Source organism: Solea senegalensis, linkage group LG8, assembly GCF_019176455.1.
Source record: "Solea senegalensis isolate Sse05_10M linkage group LG8, IFAPA_SoseM_1, whole genome shotgun sequence".
In the NCBI taxonomy this organism is placed as follows: domain Eukaryota; kingdom Metazoa; phylum Chordata; class Actinopteri; order Pleuronectiformes; family Soleidae; genus Solea; species Solea senegalensis.
The window spans coordinates 11,929,788-11,950,445 of NC_058028.1; the positions used below are offsets into that span (position 1 = coordinate 11,929,788).

General features: G+C 40.6%; 1 protein-coding gene across 2 annotated transcripts; it reads left to right on the forward strand.

Moving 5' to 3' along the window:
• The first annotated feature begins 1,523 nt into the window (after nucleotides 1–1,523).
• On the forward strand, nucleotides 1,524–16,299 carry zgc:162698 (Transmembrane protein 87A-like). Of its 2 annotated transcripts, none has more exons than XM_044032415.1 (20): nucleotides 1,524–1,753; nucleotides 2,854–2,926; nucleotides 3,351–3,448; nucleotides 3,944–4,063; nucleotides 4,173–4,229; nucleotides 4,311–4,385; nucleotides 4,936–5,080; nucleotides 5,465–5,526; nucleotides 6,421–6,604; nucleotides 6,690–6,789; nucleotides 7,525–7,618; nucleotides 8,652–8,720; nucleotides 9,322–9,430; nucleotides 9,512–9,570; nucleotides 9,844–9,947; nucleotides 11,600–11,676; nucleotides 12,250–12,311; nucleotides 12,819–12,871; nucleotides 12,949–12,979; nucleotides 15,465–16,299. In XM_044032415.1, the coding sequence occupies exons 1-20, from the start codon at nucleotides 1,613–1,615 to the stop codon at nucleotides 15,504–15,506; spliced, it is 1,755 nt and encodes a 584-aa protein (XP_043888350.1). In that variant the 5' UTR covers nucleotides 1,524–1,612; the 3' UTR covers nucleotides 15,507–16,299. The 2 variants fall into 2 exon arrangements, with proteins under 2 accessions (XP_043888350.1, XP_043888349.1); XM_044032414.1 differs by lacking the exon at nucleotides 8,652–8,720 and adding an exon at nucleotides 8,314–8,391 and having other exon boundaries at nucleotides 1,525–1,753.
• The last annotated feature ends 4,359 nt before the right edge of the window (nucleotides 16,300–20,658 follow it).

Below are 20,658 nucleotides of genomic sequence, written 5' to 3' on the forward strand. Positions count from 1 at the left end.
AAGTGCCTCACCCTGACCTTTAACCTAACCCTAAACTATACCTAAGTCCAATCCTAGCCCTAAAACCAGGTCTTACTCCTCAAAAAGCCTGTTAAAGTTGACCAAAATGTCCTCACAAAGACAGGTTTGTTTGACAATAAATTGGTCCACACAGCGTATGTAAGACATCTTCACACACACACCTGTGGAGTGTAGAACACAGTCTGTGTTGCGTTCAACACTATGGGGAAATATAGATATTTTTATTTTGCGTTGTGTTTAGTGGTTTGTTTTGTTGTTGTTGGTTTTTCCATGGCCTACACACATACACTATTTTTTAAGCATCAAACATCTTTCGGTATATATAACATAAAATAAGAACTTTATTCAAAATATGAAAATAAAATGTAATTTCGTGGGTTATATGTTTATAATATGTAAACGTACATGTACTTAATGTAAACAGTTTGAGAACGTTGATCTAAGTCATAAAAAAGGGAATTATTAATTAATTCCCATGGGGAAGTTCGGGTCTTACAGTAAAATACAGTAAGAAGTAAAATATGTATATGTATCTGTCTGTTAGTAGTAAAACGTTCAATACCAGCATAATGAATGTGCTATATAATTAAGTAATATATCATACTAACCCGGGAAAGTATTAAACCGCTGTCTCAGAAGAAATTAAGACATTTTAAAAGTTAGTGCTTTACATTTTATTTTGATTGGTCCTAACCGGAAGTTTAAAGTGGTGTGTATCTTCATTATTATTACTTCCACTTTATACTGTCTGTGTTCTTTACTGCCACTTGTCGCTCACAGTGGGCATCGCATCGACATTACTGGGTAACATGTAAATGTTTTTGACATAACATGTAAATGTTTTTGACATAAAAGACACCTGTGACTTCAGTGAAAACAACGGTTTTATTTTAAGTTGTGTCCTCCTTCATGGTGACAGACAGTGAGAAACAACGTCATGGACAAACAGAAACACCTGCTTAATACTTTATTAATAACTGTAACTGTGAGGTGTTAGCTTCAAAGCATCATAAAACCATTTTGATTTTGAAAAGTAAAGTAAAACCAAACTATTTAAATCGATGATTGTCGCAGCCGCGACATGCACGGATGGCCAACACTTATCAAAATAAATCAATCATAAGCACTTTCTACAACTCCAGATATTTAACAATTAAAGAATACAAACATAAATAGTTTTTTTCTTATCGGTGTCACAATACCTCTAAATTACAGAAGTGTACAACTGAAATGCTTATTACATCTAGTGATTGGACTAAAGCAAAAGAAAAGCCAATCAGATACGTTTTGTTTATTTGTGAATAAAGAATTTTGCAAAACGGATAACCGTTTTACAGGCGTTCACGTTTGAAATTATGAAAATAATTCTCTGGTACAAAAATTGAGGCTATAAATCAGTTCAGAAAATGTCATAATATAACGCGCCATCAACGTCATCTAACAAGTTCCCATCGTCCCTGAATGCATCACTCCACGGTCCCTAAATGCATCACTCAATACGCGCTCACGTCATCCAGAACTCGGAAGTGGGCAGTTTGTTGTGAGCTGTCGTGGTCGTGGAGGGTTTTCTTCCTGCTTGGTTTCGGCTGTAATGTCGGGCTCCACGGCTCCGGGTCGGGCCGGTCCGGGACTCTGGTCCTTGGCGGGGCTGCTACTGCTGTTGCTTGCGGAGCTGAGGGGACCAGTCAGTGCCGTATCCGAACCCGGAATTTGGACGCTAAACGTGGACAATGTGAGTTTTCTGTTGGCGACTGAGTTCTTGTTTAGCAGCTAATTCAGACACGTTTACCTGAACGGAGGAGCGGTTAACGATTCCCTCTCTCTCTCTTTTAGTTTTTATTTTGTAAACGAGGATGAATTTCTCACCTACAGTCTTACCAGGAATATATAAACAACGTCAGCGCGCGATAACTGCGTAAATCCGTTAGTTTGTGTAGTTTTCACTCGCTTGGGGGTAGGGGGCGTGTTTCGGTTTCTTTTTCCTGTGTATCGCGATGTAAGATTTGTGGACATGATGCTTTTAATGGGGCGTAACGTACGTACAACATATATCATGAGTAAAATTGGCAATATGAATCTCTCTAAAGCGTTACCACATGTAATACCATTAAACTATCAACTGCAATACTCCATACTACCATACTATTATACTATTGCCATGGTTTTCAAACTGTGGTACATGTACCAACCAGTGGTACACAGACTTCCTCTGGTGGTACTGCCTGAAGTATATGTAAGGAAAGACTAACTCCAGACTAAGCATATACATACAGGAGTAATCGGATTTGGAATTGCATTATCCAACTATGTTTGATTTTATTTGGACTAAGATGTTTACAAGGTAACCAAGTTATTGTCTTAGTCTGACTAAAATCAGTATTTTAGTGTTCTAAGTCATTTGAAAATGAAGGCTATCTCAGTTGAAAGACTTCTTCGCTCTTAAAACAGAACAGATTCCACACAGCAATAACCAAGTAACAATGGGTGAATAAAACACAGATCACATTCCCGCTGACTTTTGTCCTCAACCTGAAACACTGCACCCCCTTCTCGTCTGTCTGACTCACACACACAGCTCCTCCAGAGAATTTCAAGTCAATGTCTTGATTTCAGTGCAGGGCTGAAAACAGCTATTGGTTGGTAAACTGATTCTCTTCGGTTTACAGATGAAATGAGACGTTTGAGGACTTGTGAAACACTGCATTTGATGGAAGAAACAAATTTTATGTTTCGTTTTCAGCTGAAGGACGTGATGTCTCAGGACCTTTTTTTTTTTAAGTTTGTCTCTTGTGTTCACTTGAAATCTAATCATGGGTTTTGGTTGTTTTTCAGGAAATTTTGAAGAAGCAAAGCTACTTCTACTTCACCAAAACGTTGTTCAACAACAGCTTCATCCAGCTCAAACGTGAGTAGATCCTCCTGAACACTGACACAAAACGTCTTACACATTCTTCCAAAAAAATGTACATGAATAAATTTTTTCAGATAAATGACATAAACTTTGTAGTTTTTTTTTCTCAATATACATTTTTTATGTTGTGTAATAGCACTTGAGGATTTAAGTTTGAGTTCTCATAGCAGAAGAAGGACCTGCTGGACTTCTGCTTCCTTGTTTCTTCATGTGCCTCATTGTGTGTGAAGTGACCGTTAGGAAGTCTGCTTCATTTGTTTGCAGCCTTTGGCTCTAGATGATTAAAGACCTGCGATTAAACAAACGCAAATGAAATAAAAACCTTGGCTGTTTTCAAAGCCTCTTTTGTGTTCATCAGTGAAAAGGTCATCCTTCATTTTAACCCAATTTTACATGATTGTGTTTGTGTGTGTCGCAGTGATGGCGGAGACCTGCAACTCCTCAACTCCTGTCAACCTCAATGTCTCCTGGTATTTGAGGAACTCGCACTGCTACGATGAGGTCTTCCCCTTGAACGTAAGACACTCATCTGAGCCCAGAGGACAGAGGATGAGCAAACTATTTGTTCTTAATGATCAGTGATAAATTTACACGAATATATGTACAATACATCATCATTTTCTGCTTGTATGTTAGGACATATGTCAATGTTAGGACATGTGATCACTGTTAAAGCCAACAATCCACACTTTTGCTTCTGCCACCATAAGTCCAGTCCAAGTTAATTTGCTAGTTAAATAATTTATTATTAGGGACAGGGCAATAATAAAATTCCATGTCACGGTTGTCCTGAATAAAATAATGATAATTTAGGATATTATTTGTAATGATTGTAAAAATGTGCTTCAAACTCTTAAAGTGTCTTAAAAAAGTATTTGACCTGTGAGCTGAAATCTTTTCTTTGTCGTCAATTGTTTACTACACTCGAAATGTTTCGTTATTAAGCGTTTATCCTGTCTGTTATCGTTTATCTTGACTCCCTCATGTTTGTTGTTTATCGTTTATTTTCAGGCAGCAAAGGCAGAAACTTTCTTCAGGTCGACACAGGTCGTAGTCGGAGGTGGAAGTGGGTACTATGTTTTCCATCAGTATCCTGTCATCTCCTGTCAAGCAAACCTCAAACCTGACACGGTCTCTGTCCTTCTCTCTCACATACACACATACACATACCAGCTTGCACACACATCTACTGTATGTGGTGATTGAATTTTAAATGAGGCGCGTTTGTTTTATGTCACAGTTCAGTCTGGAAACCTTTGAGAAGAAAACACGACTGAAAGAGCCAGTGCAACAACAGGTGAGAAGCGTGATGGTTGGATTGATGGTTGGATGGATGGATGCATGCATGGGTCTAATCTAATCTGCTTTGTTTTTTCAGCCAGTAACAGAAAATGTCAAAGAAACGTTAGGTGACAGGAGGAGCAGGAGGCAAGTGCAGCTTCCAAAAGCAAAGGTCTGCACTTGTAACACACACACACACACACACACACACACACACACACACACACACAGCTATAGTCATTGACTCTACAACCCAACCTTAACCATAAACACAAGTCAAATCTTAGCTCTCAACTTAATCAGTTCCTTAAAAATTAGGCTCTTCCTCATTAGAACCAGACATTGGTGTCTATGAGGACAATTGGTCCTGGCATAAGGTCAGTCTTCATGCCAGAAAAGGTCCTAAAGAAGTTATAAATTCAAGTACACACACACACACAAACGATGCATTGTGATATAGACATGGTCTAATGAGAAAGATTTGTGAAGAATGATAAGACTTAAATAAGGTTAATCTGTACAATCCAGTTAGGAAGTAGACATCTCAAGAACACCCTGAGTGGAACGGTTCAGTCTAAACGTTTTTGGGTTTTATTTAGCTGTGAGTGCATCTGGTCTGGTGAATCTTTACCTGCAGGAAGACATAGCCTCTGTTTGAATTAGAATGTAACTAAGGCGAGGATGACACTAAAGCCTCAAAGCTCTAATTTGTCGTTGCACAGGTGGCGCCTCACTCTCACTTGGCTCCTGTGGCCGAGAGCTGGGAGGATGGACCCTACATGTTCATCCTGAACATCCGAGAGATCAAGGACAAGAACCAGGCGGGTGCTGATGCTGCCAACCCACCCCCGCCCTGGAGTATACAGCGTCAGTACACACACAGATTACCACTCCTTTGTACAATACAGTGAGATTAAACATTAACCACAGTAACAACGGCAAGCTGCCAGTGTTATCAGCTCTGCAGTGTTACTGGAGAAGTGATAAAATTGCAGATTTTCAAGACTGATTGGCTACAAATTCCATGTGTAATGTGTAAATATGTGGTCAGACTTGTCTTACGTGTTGTTCGACTAATTTTTTTGTTGAGCTGTGCAGCTCACTGTTCCTGATGGTTGTCAATGTTAAACGTGTTGACTCCATATCAAACGGACAGCTTGTTTGATCAGTTTGATTATGTCCAGTTTACGACTGGTAATAAAAGTTTGACGTGTGCTTGCCTCTAATATTGTATCATGTGTGTGTCTGCAGTGCAGATCAGCATGAAGGGACCTCATGACTACATATCTGCCTCTGAATGGCCTCTGATGGTGGTAAGAACACACACAGACACGCGCCCATTTTTGTCTCCCTGTTGTTGTGAGGACTCAGTCGTTGCCGTTGCTCCTCATCTTCATCCTTGCCTAAACCTACTTCTGACCATAATACAAAATCTTAAGCTTGAAGAAAAGAAGCTCTGGTATACTTCTGCGCACTTCGGCGGATGTGTATATCGCAGACTCTGGGATACTCGCGCGTTGGGGTCCTGTAGTATCCCACTTCACCATCGGGTGGCAGAACAAGTCTGGACGCAGGGAATAGGACGCATTCCTACCAAAGAAGTAGAGAACAATGCTACAGCTCCCTCGGACACGTGTGGTTCATAGGTGAAAGGCCTGTTGGTCGAAGATAGATTCTTCTGTTGGTAAAATGTTTTTTCTACTTGGTCGGTGGGGCTTATACTCCACAGTCGATACTATTGGTGGGTGGAATATGCTTTCCACGTGAACCCAACATGCTCTTTGCACACTGTTCCAGCCTGTGCGTTGGTACAATTTGCTGTGCGCGGAAGTCTACCAGGGCTTTAGTGGTTTGGGAAAAAAGTTCCAAAACTTTGAGTTTTATAGTCATTAAGTATAATAAATGCACTCTAAAAATCATACCTGCCTCTGACCAACAACACTTCCGCTTAACAGCAAATCTAAGAAACTGCCGTGTCATATCTTCATATTAGTTTTACCTGTATGCTACATTTTTTCTGCAAAGAATATTCATAAATACATGGTTAATTTTTTAAAAGGCTAATTCTTATTACAACTGCTAGACAGTGTAGTTTTATCAAAGGTGATTCGGACAGCAGGAAGAAAATACTGTATACATCATATAGAAGTAGTCTATAGTCGAGTAAAAGAAAGAGATCTAACCTGAAGGATTTCCCTCTGTCTCAGTTCTACATGGTGATGTGTATCGTGTACGTGCTGCTCGCCGTACTGTGGCTGGCTCTGTCGGCCTGTTACTGGAGGGACCTGCTCAGGATCCAATTCTGGATCGGAGGTGTCATCTTCCTCGGCATGTTGGAGAAAGCCGTTTACTACGCCGAGTTCCAGAGCATCAGATATGACGGCTTGTCAGGTAGGTGTGTCTCCCACGTGCACATAGACACACACACACACACACACACACCGAGGATAACGTGCTGTGACCTGTCGTTGTGTAGTCTACGGCGCTGTGGTGTTTGCAGAGGTGCTCTCAGCAGTGAAGAGGACCCTTGCCCGAGTGCTGGTGATCATCGCCAGTCTGGGATACGGCATTGTCAAGTGAGTCAACATCTGCTCACACCTGTCTGCGATTTCTGAAATAGAGCGTGTGTATGTGATGTGAAAGTTTCTCCAGGAGGGGGCGTATTTTTGGAATTCAGAGAGTTGTTTTTTTGAGATCAATAGCTGTACAGGCCACGTCTTCATTCCTTCACATATGTAAACAGTGGCAGCTGGTCAAGACAAAAAAAGCACTACTTGAATCAGAAGAAAAAAAACAGCTGATTAAAGATCAGACATGATGTCACACAAGGAGAGAGGGACATACATGAGACACACACACACACACACACACACACACAGGGAGATTGCTGTGGCAGTGTGACGTTTACAAAAGTTTATAAATACGCGATTGAATCAGTCATCACGTGTCTCACCTCCTGTGGAGAAGACATGTGTCCACACTGACGTACACTGACAGGTAGTTACATTACGATGCAAATACAAATATTCCAGTATTTGTATATTTATTCACATGTTGAATGACAGACCTTTTGAGATATTTGATTTGTGTTGATTATGTGACGTTAGCGTGGTCACCGGCATAGAGCACAGTCTTTTTAGAACTACACTGCAATGCCCTTTTTCCTGCTGTCACCTTTAAATGATTTACAGTGTGCACCCCTTCCCTCACAGTCTGGTCACATGACACCAGTTGCACACGTCTCTCTTCCTTTGGAAACAACCAAATACCACCAGTCAGACTCTGACTCTGTCTCTCTGTCTGTCCATCAGGCCCAGACTTGGTGCTCTCCTTCACAGAGTAGTTGGGGTCGGTCTGCTCTACCTGATATTCTCTGTCATTGAGGGCCTCCTGCGCATCAACACTGTAAGTCACAGAGTGTGTCCGCTGATGATGTCGCTTCTCTACATGTTTGCTGAGTGTTTACGTTTATATTCTGCACAAACACTGACGTGTGTCGCAGCAACTTTCACCAGCTTTGGGTCCCTTCGAGAGCATTTGAGTGTGTGTGTGTGTATATATATATATGGCAGTATAAAGGTTCTTACGGCAAATCTTTTTTTAATGATATGAATTTTTGCAATTCCGCAAGACTGGGTTTTCAAAAACAGAAGGTGGTGCAGCGAACTGTAGGAATGACCAATTTACTCCACCACCTTAGCAGAAAACATGTCTGAGAGGAACAAGAATGTATACACTTGCGTTAACAGACACACACTCATATTGGCCAGTATACTTATCGGGACCAGTAGTACTCATGGATACCAAAATCTGGTCCTAATGAGGCAAAAAATCCACGTCTGAGAAACTGGTTAACCCTTCTGTTGGATAAAGGGCAGAAATAGTCACTCATTGAACATTTTTTGACAAATCTACAACCATACAAATTAAAATAAATCCAGGCAGATTATCACAAATTAAATTTAGGTTTAAGATTTGAATTGCGGTTAGGTTAGGGTTGGGTTTTAACCAGTTATGGTAAAGGAGGTTGGTGATGAGGCTTTGTACCCTAAGAAGTATAGCTGTGCAACTGTGTGTATCTAACCTGTCTGTCTCTCCAGGATCGAGGGGACAAAAGCAAGAGTACATTTTTATGTGACGTAGTGCTGGCCTTCACTGATTCCTGTATTGTCTGGTGGATATCCTTTAACATGAACACACACACACGATAAAATGTTCCACAGACAGTCTTTCACCTTTGTCCCTCAGGGAAGACACAGACTATGCGACAGGTTTACCTCAGTGTCTTTCATTGTCTCCGCATCGCCCACTACTCTGTCTTTCATCCCTCTGTTTTAATTTCACTCTCTTTTCTTGACCTCCATTCATCCTCTCCTTCATCCATCCATCCATCTCTCCTTCCTCTCTCTCACCCCTCCCTCTCCCCTGTCTTCTCCAGGCTGAAGATGACGTAGTTCTCCTGGCTGCTATTCCCTTGGCTGTGCTCGACTCTACCCTCTGCTGGTGGATATCCGCTACTGCAACTTTGCTGTTTTATAATATTTGTTGGTCTTTTTTATTTTTTTTATCCCCGTTTCTGTTTTTCCATTTTTTTTCTGCTTTTGCTTGCATGAATTATTGAGGAATTAACCACTTTCTAGATTAACTTTTTAATATTTCGTGTGTAATTTTTAGTCACCGACTGTGTCAGGTGTTTAATATCTTAGTTATATGATGAAAACCATGGTTTGAAGAAGCGATGCACTGTCCACACTGAGCTCTTTGGACAAGGACAGTGTTCCTGTAGCGATGTTTTTGTCTGACGAAGTTCACCCTCACTACAGCTGACGCACGGTCACCATTTGTGTGTAAACCTGAAAACACCTTTCAAAGTTGGCACAAATGTTAACTTGGACTCTCAGTTTAAACGTTGGTGAAAGTCGGTCGTAGGTGGTCAAAGGCCAAGGTCACAGTCGCCTTACAAATCGTGTTTTTCAGCCCCTTAACACGTGTATGCCATATGAGTCTGTTTAGAGTAGACTGACCACATAAGGCAAAAAACCACTGGGTGTTTTGGCTTCTCACTGTTTTTGCTGCTGTTGAATCTTGATCCTTGACTGTTTGATCACATCTTCGTGAGTCTGGCTCAGACCATGAAGCTGCTGAAGCTGAGGAGGAACGTGGTGAAGCTCTCGCTCTACAGACACTTCACCAACACGCTCATTTTTGCAGTCATCGGTATGAGATTTACTTTCTTTTTTTTTTTTAATTGAGAGAAAAAAAATCCCTTTAAAGCTGAAATATCTTTGTGCTTTTCAGCGTCGGTCATCTTCATCATCTGGACGACACAGGTGTTCTGGATGTCTAAATGTCTGTCGGTGAGTCCTTTGTTTTGGATCTGTGATGAAGCTGCTCTCTTAATTGACTAAAGGCGTGGTTCTGTCTCTGTGAGAACTCGGCCTGCATAGCCTGCAAGACTGGCTCTTGTGCGGGGAGTGACTCAATGACTCATACAACCACAAAAACAACAACTATCCCTTTAAATTCATTGATAATTAATTTGTTTTTCCTCTCTCTTCTTTGAGTGGAAAATTCAAACCACTCACTCAACTCATGTCAAATGCAATTTGTGCTCATGTGAGCGTGTGTAGGATTGGAGGGAGCTGTGGATAGATGACGCATTCTGGCGCTTCCTGTTCTCCATCATATTATTGGTCATCATGTTCCTATGGCGACCGTCAGCCAATAACCAGAGGTAGGTGATGGTGTTTTTTTGTTTTTTTTAGTGATGTCCTAATCAGCTTTTTTTTGGCCCTGATCTGATCTTTTTTTTTTTCATGATTGAATATCCGATCCAATACTTTAGTATTTGCTGAGATGACTGAGCTGCACAGCACATCGCTTTTGTCACTGCCAGTGAAATAGATCATATTTTTGACTGATGTTTAGTTTACAGGGGAAGTGAGAGCTGCTGTAAGGAGGCAGGTGCTGTGCTGTGTCTGTGTGCAACATGTTGAACTAAGTGGTATGATGCCATATTGTTTACATTTGTATTCTACACAAACACTGGTGGTGCAGCGACTCTTTATGTGTGTGAGTCTTTTTTTTATTATGTGTAGAGCTAAAACAATTACTAGATTAATCGAATACTAAATGAATCGGCAACTTTTTTGATAATCGATTCATCGGTTTTTTAAGCTTTTTTCATGATTAGAACAAGATTTTCTGATTGTTTCAGCTTCTTAAATGTCAATAGTGTCCTTGTTTCTTTGCTCCATATAATAGGGGTGGAAGAGTTCATTAAAAAAATCTGTTCTGTTCGGTACGCTTGTCACGGTTCGGGGCACGTGTGTACCGTTCGGTTTATGACGCGTAACGTAGCGTAAGCCTTGCGCCAGTATCCCAGTGCAGTTTTTTTTTCCCCCATCAGTTGCAAAAATTTCAAGAGAAGACCAGAGCCCCAGAGCTGGAGGATGCACAGGTAGCAACGTTTCGTTCTCCTGTGTGGGAGCATTTCGGATTTACTGTAACCTGGTGGACAAAACTGTAACTGTATGCAAGCACTGCACAACACGTGCTACGTATGCTACCGCATCTGCAGAGACACCACCCCAGTGTGATGCTTGACATCTTCTGCCACTCGCAGCATTTAAACAGGCACTCGGTGAGATGGTGAAGGATATGCAGCCTTATGCCATGGTGGAGGATGCAGGATTTCAGCATGGTTAAAGTACTTGAGTTGCGGTATAATATTCCATACCGCCGTCACTTCAGCAACACAGTGGTTCCTGAATTTTACGAAGAGACACGACGACGATTAATTGCCAAAGAATTGTCCGACACAGCTTACGTGGCTCTTACTACAGATGGATGAACCTCCAGGGCCACTGAAAGTTTTCTAACTGTGACTGCTCGTTACTTTATTGGTTATATAAACGTGTAAATGCAGCGACGTCTCTCCTCTTACTGTTTCAAAATCTCTGGATTGTTACAATGATGTGCTTCATCCCTAATCAAGCTGCCTCATTATTTCAGTTTTTGCATGATTTGTCCTGAAGAATATCTGATAAAAAAAAAATGTAATTATTAGGCTATAGATCTGATACATGGTATTTTTAGAGTGTAAAAAAAAATAGAAAAAGAACAACTGCACCCAAAACCGTGATATGAACTGTGGATTTTGTGAACCGTTCCACACCTACTATATAACAAAGAAATCATTCAAAGTGAATAATTTTGGTTTGGGGACAAAACAAGACATTTGAAAACATCATAATTTCCAGGTTTGACAAACACTGATCAACTTTTTTTTCCTGACATTTTCCGGACCAAACGATCAGATTAATCGATTATGAAATGAATCGTTAGCTGCAGCTCTAAACGTGTGTTCTTCTTTGTATGTAACAGGTACGCCTTTAGTCCACTGATAGATGAAGAGAGTGAGGATGAGGAAGAGACGGAGCCAATGATGAATGAAGCCTTCGGTCAGAAACTTACCTCGCCTTCTTCACTCCCTTCCTTCCACTTGATCATTTAGGTTTAGTTAGTTCCTCATCTGTCCATCTTGTGAATTTGATTTTCATTTGGATCACTTGGACTCAAAGATGACCCTTTTTTTTCCTTAATACTGTAATACATCATTTTATGATATAAATGAAGGTGGTTCGTGTAGGAGGTGGATTCACGAGTTCACCAATGCGTACTCGCCATGTAGAGAGGCCTCAGCAGGGTTTTGGTTATTACTCACACAGAAGTTCAGCAGTGGAGCTTTGAGAACATCGTGAGAGTTTAGCACACATGTTCACTTGGACTCAGTGTTAACCTCTTTAGATTTGAGCGGCCAGAGGTCAGAATTCCAGGTAATGTGGTCCTAAAAAAAACAGGTTTTAGGCTTTTTGAATGTTAAATCAGCGTATGTTTTTTCCAGACTCATACACTTTAGCAGAGTAGAGACTCAATCTGTTTTTTATTTGGAAATCCCACAAGTGATATTATGATTTTTCTTTGTATATTTGTATGCATTGGAGGTGATTTTCAATGCTCTGTTTCATCTCCAGAGGGGATGAAGATGAGGGGCATGAAAAACGAGGTCAACGGTTCGGCCAAAGCCAACAAAGTGGTGAGTGACGACAAAAAAACTTCATCAAATATTTCAACACATTCAAACCACACTGGTCTGATCACTGTGTGTCACTGCTCATCATTTCATATGTCGGGGTCGTTTGGGTTCGGTTTGGGCAAGCTGTGAATTTTGTTGCAGATCATTCCCCAAATGAATTCCCCACCAGCTGATTAAAAAAAACAAATAAATAATCACAGTTGCACCATTTCCCACCACAACATGGCAACAGTATTCTATTTAAGTGTTTTTATATGTTAATTTTGTCATTCTTTGAATGTGTGTTCTAATGTCTCTAAAGTTATTTTCAAATATTCAGTTTAATTTTTTTCATTGATGTTTTATGTACACAAATCATAAATTGACGTGTCCTGTTTTTACTTGCATATAATATATGTAAGTAAAAAGGGGACATGTCGATATATATAATACACGTATATATCTAAAGCGCAGATATTTATTTTCAAAAGGGAAAAAAACACAAAGTAATTTTGTTGTTTTTTGCAGGACGAGGATTTGAAGTGGGTAGAAGAGAACATCCCATCATCGATGGCCGACGTGTAAGTCCTCATTAGACCAATGAAAGCAGAAACTTTGTCTCTCACTGTTACTGACACTCCACGTCTTCTCTTCACAGCGCGCTGCCCCCCCTGCTGGACTCTGATGAGGTCAGTTGAGTGTTTGTGTGTTTGTTTGAGTTTTCCTCGGTGAAATAAAAAATCCGTGTTTCCATGTGTAACCGTGAAATTCTAAAAATAACAATATTTTAAGCTTCAACCCTGACGTTAACACAACAAAGAACAAAAAACATGTTCCCGCCTTTAAACCTGAAATAAAAAAATTTAATGTTCTTAGGTTTAATCCTGAAATTAAATCCTAATAACAATGAATAAAATTCCCAGGTTTAACTTTAAAGTTAAAATTCCGTGGATCTAATCCAGAATTTTTAAATCGATGCCCCTGGACGCACACGCACTCGTGCCTCGTATTTGTGAACAACAGGGGGCAGCAAAGAACTGGCAGAGTAGCAGTTGCCACGGTTACGTCACAGTTGTTTATCCTCTTTGTTTTCATGGGAAGAAGTGTGTGTGTGTGTGTGTGTGTGTTAATCTCAGTCACCGAGAAACACAAAGCTCCCGTGTAAATAAATCAGTCAGTGTCTGCATTCAACTAACCTGTGATCAAAATCTTGAGTAGTTTTTTTAAATTATTGCTATTATTATCTTATATATTGACGTTTTTTTTCCAGATCATTTCTTCATACGTGATTTACTATTCGATCTCTTACATTAGTTGTCGTCGTCGTGTGCGCACAGATTTAAAAATCCTTGTAAAATAACAAAGACACAAACACTGGAAATTCCATCTGAAAGGAAACAAGATGGCAAGTGAAGAAAAGACTGTGTTAAAGAAGAGTTTTCACTGTTTGCTTTGTCACTGGAGTGTAATAATAATAATAATAACAACATTGATTTCTGCGTGTAATGCCCCTTTAATGATGTGACGTTTGCCCATGGAGAGAACAGGGGCGGTGTAATCCCTCATTAGAGGATGAAATTAAGGGGAAATAATAATTACCTTACCTCCAGACTGGTTCATGTCCTTGTGGCAGATTATGTAAAACATTCCAGTAAATTAAGATTAAGGGGAAATCTTTTCCTAACGCACTTATTATCGCTGTGATGACAAATGACTTAAAGGATGTTTTGATTCTGAAGGAGGGAGTTCACACTGTTCATGCAAAACACACGGCGTCAGAGTTTTCGTCTCTACTCGCTGACTTCTCTTCATGTTTTCTGAGGCGTGCTTGTATGTGGTTTAAACATGCAGTCGTGGTTTTGCCCGGTTTGTGAGCTTCCTGTGGTGGTAAATCAGAAATACTGTTCTCGCTGAGACATTTTGACCACAGTGCGTAGAAAATGAAACAAATGCATAACAATAATTAGAGCCACCTTATATCTTGCTCCATCTTGATCTAATCTCCAGGGTCCCCACAGATCCCTTGACATTCTTGAAAGTTTGTGAATGTGAACAAAATATATTCAAGGCCCTTGAAAATGTCCCTAAATAGACATGGGTCTTTGAAAGTGCTTGAATTTAGTTAGATATTTAGGTAAATGTCTCCCATGTTTGTTACGACGCCACCTACTGTTTCATGACCTGCATTGTCTAAAAGCTGAGTCATGATTACTAGCAGTGCTGTTGATGTGAGCGTCCATGCAGAACAATGAGGGAGTAAAGTTAAATTAAGCAGGAGAGAGCGAATGACGACGTGATGCCTGGAAATGAAAATTCCAAGATCTCTGTCTCACCAAAGAAATTTACAGAAACTGACTTTGACCAAGATCCCAAGGACAAATCACTTGTCCACATGCAGCGTGCTGCAAATCAATAAGAGTGGACGTCATGGGTGAAGCTGCTCTTACAAGTTGCCCTCCCATTTTAAGCTGTGTCAGCACATTCAGTCCTTGAATTTGAGGAAGTTAAAGTCTTTGGGACTCTGGGAAGTCTTTAAGTCTTTATGGGAACCCTGAATTTGGCTAAAGTAGTCTCTGAAGTACATGTGAGGAAGAAGAGGGGAATGATGCTATTTACGCCACTGTAATTTAACGTTGGTGATAATGGTCAGTGTTTTCTCAGGTGGTGTAGAAAGTTTGAGAACCATTGTGCTAAGCTATTTGAAGCATTGGTGATTAATCTTACAGGAAACTGAAGTTAAGAGAAAATCAGTCATTTAACATCACAGCACATACAGCAGCTGCTGGTCGACTGCTTGTTTGGCGAGTCTGTGTCACGAGGTCAATCTGAACAAAGGATTTCAAAAACCAGAGTCACAAAATAACAGATTTGAGGTAATTTATGGAGGCAGCAGTGGATCAATAACTCCTGTGTGCTGTGGCGTAAAATTGCTGATTTTTTCTATGGGCTTTGGTGTGGGAGAGTGAGCAGTTTACAAAGTGGCCCAAACTTCAGCGTCATTGTCGGAAGAGACGGGGAGATTAAACGGTGAACACATTCTTAAGATGGCATTGATAAGCTGACCTCGATTTTATTAGGCGTGTAAGCACAGCGTCGTCCGTCGTAAACAAACAACACAACGATCGACACCGACAACGAGACAAACTAATCCTCAATCCCTGTTTTCTGACGCAGGAAACGATGACGACAAACTTCGAGATGTCCAAGATGGAGTGAGGTGGAAGAGGACGGAGAGATGAAGAGTCTGTCAAACAGACGGTGAAGTGACTTTGTAACACGAGGTGGAGTCGGAGCAACGGACTGCACAGGAGAAAAAAACAAAGTGATGGACGAACAAGGGAACTCACAAAAGAACAAGTGTTAGCTTTATGAAGACGGCATTGTCGGCGCGTGGTTGAATCCCTGAGCGTATGAGCTTTGTAAGCCACAGTTACACCGGGAGTCGAATGGATCACAGTGGCACACGTTTGCTTTTTTATTGCGTGCTTGTGTTTATCTATCGCTCTCTCTCTCTCTCTCTCCCTCTCTATTTGCCTTCTCTCCGTTTACATGCAGAAATGTGTTTTTCTAATCGTGTGAGTTTGTGTCGCAGACTGATTTTGTTCATGTTGAGAGAGAGAGTGCGTCCTTCAGCCTGGAGAAAACTAGAAAAAACAAAGTTGTAAATCGGGAAGAGGATGTTTGTCATTGATTATGCTTTTGATTATTATCCCAGTTTCAGACATTAAATTGCTCACGTTCAGAGATCTATAAACTCATGTATTGTGGGGTCTTTTGTTTGTTTTTATTTAGTGTCTTCGAAGGAGCTTCTCCCCAAATGCTCTGGTGAAATAATGTAACCGTTGCACTCAGTGAAGTTCCCTCCTGTTGATGTTGATGATGGTGTGTGTTATTTAGGAGGCTTAATAGGCTGAAATGTAATATACAACCGTGGAGCATGTTTGTATAGGTGCATAATTACTTAAAATTTAAAAAATCCTTTTGGTTTATAATAAACATTTTATATCTACTTAATAGGAAAGGCTCTTTATTATTATTAAGCAATATCCTTTCTGTTATTTGAAGGACACCGTAGTTCCCTGACGCACAAGGAGGGGCTTAGTGGAGTTAGAAGTTGTCTTACAGATGCCCAAGCTCTGTCCTCTGTCTGTGCTGAGGGACAGACGGGCACGAGCAGAGACGCATGGTCTACAGTTTTAATTTACTGTTAAACCTGAACCACACTAGAGTATTATCTAAAAAATAGAAACGTGGGGAGACCACAGACACAACCTTGTAACCGATTTTCAATGTTTTAATCCTGATGTGTTCACATCAGCCTAAAATCAGAATGCACCCTCGATTGTTGGCCAGGATATAGACAGCCTTCTCCTACAGGAAGCTGAGGTTTGTGTTGCTTTGTAAACTCTTCTCACTCCCTGACACAGAAGTCCCTGGAGGAAATGAGTGCTTTTATATTTGGGCTCACACTGTATGTTGGTTGCATATTTTTTGCATGTTTTTCTACGTGTGGCCTGCTGTTGCTCACTTTTCCACACTGACACACCTGAGCTCGACCGTCTTTGTTTGATCATGCACAAATACAAGCACTTACAGTATCTACACACATGCACACACACATGCACACGCACACATCCTGATGTCTGCCAGCAGTGTGTGTGTGTGTGTGTGTGTGTGTGTGTGCCAGTGAAATGTTGACACTGACTTGTCTGAATGGACTAAATGCTTCATACATCATCCAGAGCGCAGCCTCAGGGTAAAGTCCTCTCTTCCCTCCTCACTGTCTGCTGCTCTTGGACTGCAGCAGCTCGCTGTCGTCAGGAAAAGTCTATAATCCTGAATATTTCTAAATATAAAGACATTTATATTTAAATATCTGAAGATCTTAAATCCCAAATGTGTAAATCGTAGTCTTAGTGTCTTTATTAATCTCCCCCACATGTTGTAATCCACTCATGTCATTACGTCGCTCATAGAGATGGACGCCTCCGGCCCAGTTCATGTGTGTGTGTGTGTGTGTGTGTGTGTGTGTGTGTGTGTGAGCGAGATCTATATTTAGCTGCTGCTGCTGTCTTTTACGTTATAATCCCAACATGTCATGTAATAATCCATCTGTTCCTCTGCGACCAGGCAAAAGATGAATGGAAAGATGACTCTGACATTATTGTCGTCTTCACATCTGTTTTCCCGTGTGAAACTGAATATATGGATCTGTTATGAACACAGCTGACGATGATTATTATACATTATAACATCTTTAAATGACAAAGCATCAGGTTGTCTTTGTGTGTGTGTGTGTGTACTGTACACTGGCATTACGGCTGTAATAACATAATCCCAGAGATTTGGCCTGACAGTAGGACAGTATGCTGCCGATTTCAACTGACAGTAGGGAATTATCATCGCCACAAACTTTACAGACGGCGTGACATGTGTTTGCCGTGGGTGCTGTGAGTCTCAACACGTGGCGCGGGAGACACTGACAGTCACACTGACCGTCACGGGACCATGTTTGGGGACTGTCTTTGTGTGTTTAAGTACGTACAATTCAGATTTGATGTAGTGTGAGTGATACTGACTCATAGTCCGAGTGTAATCACTGACTGTGTCCCTGCTAAACACGACTGTTTTCTTTATGGACGTTGGTGCAGGAGAATAATGAGAGTGGGTTTTTCTAGTTTTTATTAGTTTTTGTTTTTGTAAATGCTTAGGTTTAGTTTAGTTTTTTGTAATGTGGAGAATTTGCCAGGTGCAAGATTCAAAAAGGTCATAATAAAATTTGTGTGTCATAGAAACCCAACCACAGATGGCGATTTAACCCTCAGTGCTCACATGGCACATATCCAGTAAATGACTCTTTATATTATATTATACACTTCATATGAACTGAAAAGGGTTTATTATGTATAAAATAAATCTACAAAGACGAAAACTGAACACATTTTCGCTACAATTTTAGTTAGTTTTGTAAACACACAATTAAGTTTTAAGTTAGTTATCATTTTCTTTTAAATTCTATTTTTTTCAGTTAATGGAAATTTTTCTTTTCATTAGTTTCGTTAACTATAATAACCTTGCTCTGAACTGACACAAGTGTCAGCTTTCTGTTGCAAAAGGTGACACAGCATGAACGATAACTTTAAAAGCTAAGTTACGGCTCTTTTTTTTTATTCATGTATATGGACTGTTTGTCTCAAATAGCACCAGAAATGGGCGGTACCAAGATGGCTGCTGAGTGAGGACATTTTCTGGAAAACTGATTTGCTTTAAATCATCCCTCAGATGAGGTGGAAATCTGAATTTGTGTGAGTGAGGGGATGAAAGTGGGTTTTGTTCACCTTTGTCACGTACAGGAAAACACCTGCTTGGAAATGTCACCTGTAAACAACAAACATAAACAGTGCATTTGACCCGTCTTTGCCATTTCTCTCCTCTTGATTTGTCTGATAAAAGTTGCTTCACGCTCGTTCTCACTGCCATTAAAAAGGTCAGGACTGATGTTGTGGTAAATGTCATCCAACACACACACACACACACACACACACAGGCTACAAAGTGAGCCGCTTGTCTCCATGCGTCCATGTGTTTGTCACAGGCAGTGGTGGATGGTCTCACATAAAGAGGGTAACGGGCACTGTAAGCTGATTGGCCCGTTTGGGGGAACATATGTCGCTCTGATTGGCCGGTTTGCATCATAACAGGAGCCGTGATTGGCTGACAGGCGAACAATGGCCGTGTCATTGGTCACAAATGAGAACAAAAAGACAGTTTGAGCACTGAGGCGGAAAGGTGAGGTCAGTGTGTGTGTGTGTGTGTGTGTGTGTGTGTGTGTGTGAGACCTTTTCTCATATCAAATCTGACCATGTCAGGACCAGCAGTCCTCACGTGGACCAAAACCTGGTCCTAATGAGACTGAACCTCATTTCTGAGGAACTGGTGAAAACTGGGGTTAATAAGTGACTTGTAGTTAGATTAAGGTTAGGGTTCAAGCGTTGTTTGGGCTTTAGTTAACTAAAGTCACGGCAGTGTCCTTAAAAGAACAGTTGCACAAACATGACGTGTGTGTGTGTTCAAGGACGCATCCTAATTAGATGCCTAAACCACCTGTTCTGGCTCCTTTTGATTTGAATATTAATAAATTAGATTAGGTGAGCTGTATTTTCTCCTTGTATCCCCAATGGAAGACAGTGAGTATGAGCCTCTGTTTCTCAGACTCACTCAGTGTGTTTACACGCATGTTTAAAGTCTGATTTTAGTCAGACTAAGACATTAATTCAGTTTACTTAATGTCATGTACATACGTTAGTCTGATTAAAACCGAGCTAGTCTTAGTCGGACTAACATACCTGGATAATGCGATTCATTGTCCAATTACTCCTGCATGTACACACTTAGTCAGACTGGAGTCGGACACGGCATTCTGCGCATGCACCAAAATCCTGCAGCGATGGCGTCTGTCTTTGGACAACACAGCAACTACAAGAGCCATCCTCCATCTAATTGTATCCTGATTAACACGTACAGCAGGTACCAAACATACAGAACCACAGCATGAGCCATCTCGCTGGTCACCGTTTGCTTGTTAACGTAAAGGTCAACAGGAAATACGAAAGATACAGCGCTACCTATGGAGGCGGAGTCAGACGTACACGGCCAATTAAACCGTGCATGCAAACTACCCCTTTAAGGGGCTGTTTTCAGATAGTACACCACACCAAGAGGAAACAATGAACTCAGTCATCACCATAACTACAGCACATTGTCTCCACAGAACCAGCAGCTCATGTGATCTCTGGCCAAACGCTTACATAGGTGTTGGACAGTGACGCCTCCATCTTGTGCCAATGATGTCATCAACAATCGGAGTCTGCGCTGATACAACTGCTCAGCCAATCACAGACTCACAAATAACTAAGCTGATCAGAAATAACACTTGAATACACTATATGTAAGTGTCCAATTTTCAATCTTCATCCACACTAAAACACAAAAAGGTTTTCAAAATAAAAGTCCCAGTTTGGGTTTGTCCACACTGAAACACTACCCTGCAGCTGTCAAAATAAACGTGTGATGTTTTTCAAAACAAAACCAGATGATCTGTGTTTTCAAGTTATTTCTTTATTGGATAACAAATGACTGTGATGCAGAGCTGACTTAACCAGACAATGATGCTAACTAAACCATTTATTAACAATTTTGCATTTTACTTTATTTGATTATATGTACTTATATATGTGTATGTGTGTTTAATATTATTGATGCAAATGTAACATTTTAAATTGCAATAATGCTTTTCTGCATTTGTAACCTGGAAATGTTTAATTTACTGTCTGTCTTTTCATTCCTCTCTTCCTTTAAAAGTAAATGT

Bases quoted from the DNA above. Each gene is read 5' to 3' on its own strand.
- zgc:162698 (XM_044032414.1), top strand. From the start codon at position 1,613: ATGTCGGGCTCCACGGCTCCGGGTCGGGCCGGTCCGGGACTCTGGTCC. The intron at 9,571-9,843 runs GTGAGTCCTTTG...GAGCGTGTGTAG, and splicing joins GGATGTCTAAATGTCTGTCG to GATTGGAGGGAGCTGTGGAT. The intron at 12,980-15,464 runs GTCAGTTGAGTG...TTTCTGACGCAG, and splicing joins CCCTGCTGGACTCTGATGAG to GAAACGATGACGACAAACTT.